This window comes from Echinococcus granulosus (assembly GCF_000524195.1).
Source record: "Echinococcus granulosus chromosome Unknown EG_S00268, whole genome shotgun sequence".
NCBI classification, from domain to species: domain Eukaryota; kingdom Metazoa; phylum Platyhelminthes; class Cestoda; order Cyclophyllidea; family Taeniidae; genus Echinococcus; species Echinococcus granulosus.
In genome coordinates, this window is record NW_020170648.1 from 29987 (window position 1) to 36512 (window position 6526).

The 6526-nt window shown below is 39.4% G+C and overlaps 1 protein-coding gene across 1 annotated transcript in view; it reads right to left on the bottom strand. All coding sequences in view use genetic code 11, as the record gives it.

The window, feature by feature from the left end:
* Positions 1-4980: 4980 nt before the first annotated feature.
* EGR_10783 (hypothetical protein) overlaps positions 4981-6526 on the bottom strand; it is a gene marked incomplete at both ends in the record, with an annotated part of 3427 nt that continues 1881 nt past the window's right edge. The window contains one exon of the mRNA XM_024500032.1: positions 4981-5114. Coding sequence (XP_024345557.1) covers positions 4981-5114 — 134 coding nt within the window. The remainder of the gene's footprint in view (positions 5115-6526) is intronic.

Genomic DNA, 6526 nt, shown 5'->3' on the forward strand with positions numbered 1-6526 from the left:
GGAGGGGAATGCTGTCTTCACCTTCTTAGGTTACATCTGCTCTTGCATAATTACTAACTCCTGCAGTCCTATGATGGAGATTCTGTGGTCTCTAACAAAGCCTTGGGTCGCATTTAGAGATGAAAGTTAATTAAAAGGTATTTGAAACTACCACGACAATATTCAACTCCTAATGAGTTGAATTATTTAATCAGATGACAAGTGGACATTCTAGGATTACGTTTTGAGGTCTGTGACGTGGATAAACAGGCCAACTCCCTTCAAAGTAGTCCGCTTTTTAGTGTTAGATTGAATCAAATTTGTTCGTCTCCACCCTAAGCAATTGGAAGTACTAATTGTCTGGTTAATCCTCTGTGCTATCAACTGAAAGAATAGAAGCTACAAAATTTTTTTTGTGGTGAATGGGCTCCTAATCCTTGCTTGCAATAGCAGAAAATTCTTTGCTTACCTCTTGAAATTGGCAGTACCTTACAGTGTAACTTCGGAGTGACTTATGAAATATGCCATTAGTTTAAGATACCATGGCAACGGAAATTCGCATTCAAATGTGGATCAGCATGAACTGCTTAAATGGGGTTGCCTGAGGTGCGATTCGTTCTTCAGTAATAAAACCTAAATGTTCACAACTGCTCAGACTGACTTGAACTTGTTGGAATTCAGATGGCTTAGTGGAGGTAAATGGGTTCAAATCAAAACCGTAATAGAAGGTCGTTACCACTAACCGACACTGTATATTCACCCAGAAATCCCTGTACAGTGCGTATTAATACACAATTGGTATGCTAATCGCAATGCAATTGCTCCGCACCTAGTTTAATGAAAAGTCTCTGACGAAATCTATTGTTTAGCCTCAACTATTGCTGCACTCACACACTCATCGTAACATTTTGCCTAGGTCAGACTAGGCAAAAATATTTTCAAAAATATTTTGCCATTCTGGCATCATCATGTCCTACGTAGGATTTTTGATATAATTTCCAAATTAACATCTAAGTGCTGCCTCTAAGCCGTGATTGAGGCAAGGGTAGAAATCTTCTTGAGCAGTGGGATATATGAGGTAATTTTTCCCTGTCACGTTGATCCAACACACGATGTAAGTAGAATACAGAGGATGATCAAAATGGTGCCGCATTTAAATTCCATCTTGACTTTTTACCGCTCTGTGTGATACATATTTACCTGATTACGCCATTTCAGCGAGATGCATTCAGACACTACAATTCCTGAGACGGAGTGGACGCCATCTATTTTAAGGAAGAAATGTGCTCTAAATATGAACAGCGTTGATTACTAAAACTCGCCCATAGTACTACTAATCAGGAGTACTCCACATTAATCGGTCTACACGTTCCTGGGAAATAAGACCAAGCCTGAAGTGATAAACGTCAAATTTATTACATCTCACTCACTGATTCACCGTATGAAGTGCACCTCACAGGCATGAATACACTTCCAACCGACAGTGTAGCTGTATGTAACAAAAGCATTTGTGTTATTTGCAAAACACAAACACACAATTAGGCCACATTTGTGTGGTTGGGTAAGGCACCCCACCGAATGCATTAATGAGGTGCAACGATTTCAATGGAACTTGGTCTATCGGCAGGTTCATTCACTGAGCAGTATACAAACCTGCATTTGACATGTAGACGACCACATTTCCAACCGCCCTTCGCACGGTAAGCTCGTATTATCAAAATCATTAGGGAGGGTTCCCCTCAAAATTTAACTCGAGTTACCAAGTGCAAACTCAGACCAATCCGGAAGTGCACAGTCAAAAGAATTTTGTATCTCCACTTTGAGAGGACAAAAGGGTGCGGAGAAATGCTGTTTCACGTAAAGGCAGCAACTCGGAGAAATGGACACTTTACATTTGCCTTCTCAAAAGCAGTCCCACACTTCGGATAGGTGAAATGACTTCTCAATCATAGCAGCCCAAAGTAGCTCACCTCCTTTTCTTGATTACAAAATCATCACTGCCTGATCTTGTATACATCTCCAAATTACCAGTCCTCAGGCCACATTCCACTTCACACTACATTTTGTCATTGCGTGTCCAAATTCACTTATTCTATCAGAATCACTGGAAAGGAAATTGCCTTAGATCCCTGCCTTTAACAAGTTCAGCGACACCACATTTGACTGATTTGGAAAAGTTGATTAGGCAAATGTCTAGGACACTTGTCTAAGGACGATGATCAACTTAACATGCGGTACTTCCTCCACGTCTCGACCAGTTGATTAAATTTCACTTGCAAACATTTTGCTGGGCATCCACATTTGTATGGTTGCATACTAACGACGATAAATGAATCGGTTTAGATATTAATAAGCAAACAGACGCATTTTTAAAGCATTCATTAAAAGCAGGTTGCTGTTTTTCGCCATTTTTGCTACCGATTTCGAGTGGGGTAAATGTCGTCAAGCGAAATTAAATGCAGTAAATTAGGCACTTAAAGATGCTCTTTTAGCCTAAAAATAATTTGCTTTTCTTCCTTAACTAAGCGTGTTTTCAACTAGTGTTTAGTTATTACTATTATTAAAGCAATGTGTACAGTCAACACAGCTTTTTACCATATTATAATAATTGTAGGACAAATTACTTGTTGATTTTCCTTTTTCTTTCATGGTAGAGCATAAGATAATACGTACGAAATCTGCTACACATCCTCTCCACATTTCATCTACGGGATTGTTATGTTTGGCAAATGGTGACTTAGAGTGAAACTAATCATCATTGCTAGTCGCTCGTTCTAATCTCGGTGCAAAATCCTTATTCTATCCACGATCACTGCCATAATGGACATTATTTTGCCCTCTATTACACAAAAACGGGCACTTTCTATCACAAAGCTGAATGGAGATCATAGTCTCGGTGGCTACCTCGTTAATTGCGTAGCTATGAATGTTAAATATGACGCCGGTGCAAGCATTAGAATGATTGGCTGCTTTAGTGTTTGTGAGGAAATGCAAAGACTCCTGTCAGAGTTTCATTAAACTACACAAGATTTGCTTGTCGCATGCAGTGTTGTTTCCAATGAATCAGTGGGTGGAAAATAGCAACACTAGTTAGTATTGTCGGAGCATTTGCTAGTTGAACTCCGAATAAAAGCAACTAAGTTAATGGAGTTAGAGCGAAAATATGGAAGAGCAAATCCTAAGGTGATAAGTACTTGAGAGGATGTAGTTCGATATGCCACGTTTTAAAAAGGAAGCTAGTTGTGTTTGGTAGTGACTGGGCTTTAATTATCTTCGTTCATTTTTGCTCAAATGAGTACATAATTCGGCTTCATTTCTGAAAGCAGGTCACGAAATATGGCAGTCCCTCCTCATCTACCCTACCTGCTGCCACGAACGTGTCAGTTCCAACAGAAAAATCCATATTACTACGTTGTCTTCATGCCACTTTTCACGATTTAACTACATTTAACCTTTATATGATTGATTGGAATATCGGCGTTAGGAGAAACAGAATTCTCCGCTTCAAATGTTCAAATGTTTCATTTTCCAATTCATGCATTAACACTCTTATAAGAAGTACGATTATTTATTCACCTAATTTATGCATTCCCAATCCGATAGATCAAGATCCATTCCAGTGTCGTGTGTGTGGAATGCGCTTTTCCTATCGTGCAAGCCTGATGCAACATGTGAAGCTTTCACATCAGGGCAAGTTGACATTGTGTTTATTTATGGTGTAACAAATATTTTGATGCATGCTCTTGCATATCTTATGCCTGTGTGGCATGTGGAGAGATCCCTACTACGTCGAGATGTCAAGTTGTATTTTGCAGTTTGTACACCATGTGTAAGAACAAATTGTGGTTAGATTGTCCAGCAAAGCATCCTCCGTCTTCACCTTGCATTTAGTACCATTCAGGCTGCACGATGCAAAGACCATGCCGACCTGTGTTAATGCATAATTTTTCACTTTTCAACTGTGTCGCTCAATGCGATGTTTGAAGTAGTATGGGCATTACTACCATCCATCACATAAGGGACCATCAGCTGCTGCCACAGCCACGACCAATTGATCTACCAAACAAACCCACTTCACTCTGCTTCCATGTCAGAGAAATTGCTTCGAAAAAATGCCACGTGTGCATTGCATGCAGCCAGAAACCGATGTTTTCACTTTGTAGTAGTTACTGTGGGTTGTAGATACAAAGCGGTGTGTCGACCTAACACCCGGTGAACTGCCGTAGATGTAGCATGTCGTAGCTAAAGCGATCCAGTTAGGCAGTGCATGCTACATGTTTGGAAAAGTGGGGTGTAAAGCAAAGGTGAATGCACCAACTCAGATGCAACAATGTTATAAACTAAGCCTTTTATTCAAACAAAGCAGGACATTCCAAATCATCCTTTTGAGACAAAGTGCAATTCCTGAACTGCAGGTGTATCGCTTCCACACTGCAATGCCAGTCTGCCTTCATTGGTGGCAAAAATAATTTGTTCTAACAAACCAGTAATTTCAAGGCAATTTGGCAGTTTTTTGGCCAGGCATTAGACTGTCTGATTTAACAGGTAGTGAAGATTGTATTCACTTCGAAGCCCATTTTATTGCACCAGCTTCAGCAGTTCACAAAAGCATGTCATAATTTCATGCCTAACGCCATTGCTTCCACTATTTTCGTAGATAAAAGTCGGTTTCAGTGCACGCTGTGTGGAAAAGCATTTTCTCAGTACTGCAAGCTAAGTCGGCACTTTTCCGAAGTTCATGCGAGTGAGTCAACCAATCACCAACAACATCGCCGTTTGTCTGTGTATCCTGATCAGGCAAACATTTAATTTGAGCATTTCTATGCAGAAAGTTGCTCTGAATTCAGCAGCACAAAAAGTTTACTTTAATTTTGTGAGCTTATTAGAAAAACCTGTACAAGGTGCTTTAGCGATTCGATGAGATTTATACTGTCACATTTTGACGACTTGCAGGATTCATTGAAATATCCCTCAGTAACTTTGTCAACTTTCCTTCTTCTTTTACCCTGATAAGCACATTTTTTCAACATCCTCTGAAATAGGTTGTTTGTTCATCTGTATTATTATTAATTGTTCAAGACAAGCAGCATACTGGACGACTACACTTTGTAGATGTTCGGCAGCAAAACAGCAAGCTAATATGATGTTTCACTACCAACAAATAATAGTCATTTTTGCATTTGTAGACATTGCTCCTTTGCAGCTTGATTAAATTTCCTAGACTGGAAGCCATTCACCTGTCAGTACTGCTGCAAAACCTTCTCACGGCGAAGCGGTCTAAGCAGACACATTGTTGGAGTTCACAAGGGTGAGCTAACTACCTCTTCCATACTAATCTTAGTCAATTTTTAACCATATGCCATCTAGTTTGATATGATGGTTACTTTTATCTTCCACCTTTGCAGAGAGGCTTGAATACACTTGCCAGTATTGTAATACGCATTTCTTGTGGCAAGGCGATTTACACAGGCACATTTCTGCATTGCATGAAGGTGAGTTAACTAACTTCAAATGGTCGTTGTCGATTTGTAAGCACACACTTATTACTATTTACTCCTGATTGCCTTTCACCTCGGATTTTGCGTAGGGAGGCAACAGTTTATCTGCCAGTATTGCAATATGGCATTTTCTCAGGGAGACCATTTGAACATGCACATTGCTGCTCTTCACTGGAGTCAGCCAAATTATTCCTGAAACGTGTGTTCATTTGCTTTAAATTTTTTGCTTGCTGTCAATCAAGATTTCGTTTCATCTGCTTGTAGCAAATCCTCAGGGAGGTCATGCAATGAAAGTGCTCAACACTTCATGTTTTAATTTACTTGGAAAAGAAATGCCTTGGTATTTACATACCTTGCGACTTGACAACTGACATGTCTACATTTTGGGTGTTAGCAGTTTCAAATCGTAGATGCATTTCTGTTTTCACAAGTTCCTGATAAGCGTTTGCTATACTCAAGTGGTCAGATGCACATTATGGAATAAATAGTTTTACTACTGAGAAGATGGCTGTATTTAAAAACACTCTGCTTCGAAGCGAATTAGGAATGATGAGCTACTGCAGCACGAAATCTGCAGATGCATTTCCTCGATTACATTGTGCTACGTGTTTTTAGTTATGAATACTTCCTAAGTCTGCTTAACATCCACAACTATTACTGCTTCTTTGGCAGTGATTGGTAGCTTTGCCATCGTTTTCTGCAGTTTTATGTTTCAGTGTGTGTTTTGCCATGGTGTTTGGCAAGAATAATATTGCACTGAGTTGCACAAACGAACACCATCGCCTACCTGGTTCCTCTTAGTGTTCACAACATAAATGAAATATTTTTCATAAATTTTTGGTTGATTGTAAATATTTGCCAATTTACCTAACCATCTCTATTTTCTTCCTGCAAAGGAAGCAAGCATGATAGTACTCACAATTCTTATCAGGAGAAGGAATTGTTAGTTAATTTACATATCAAGCAAACTACTCGCATCCATACATGCATTATCAGTAGCACCACTGCATGTATGCTTCTTCTTATTTGACGAAATTATTGTTCTTTTT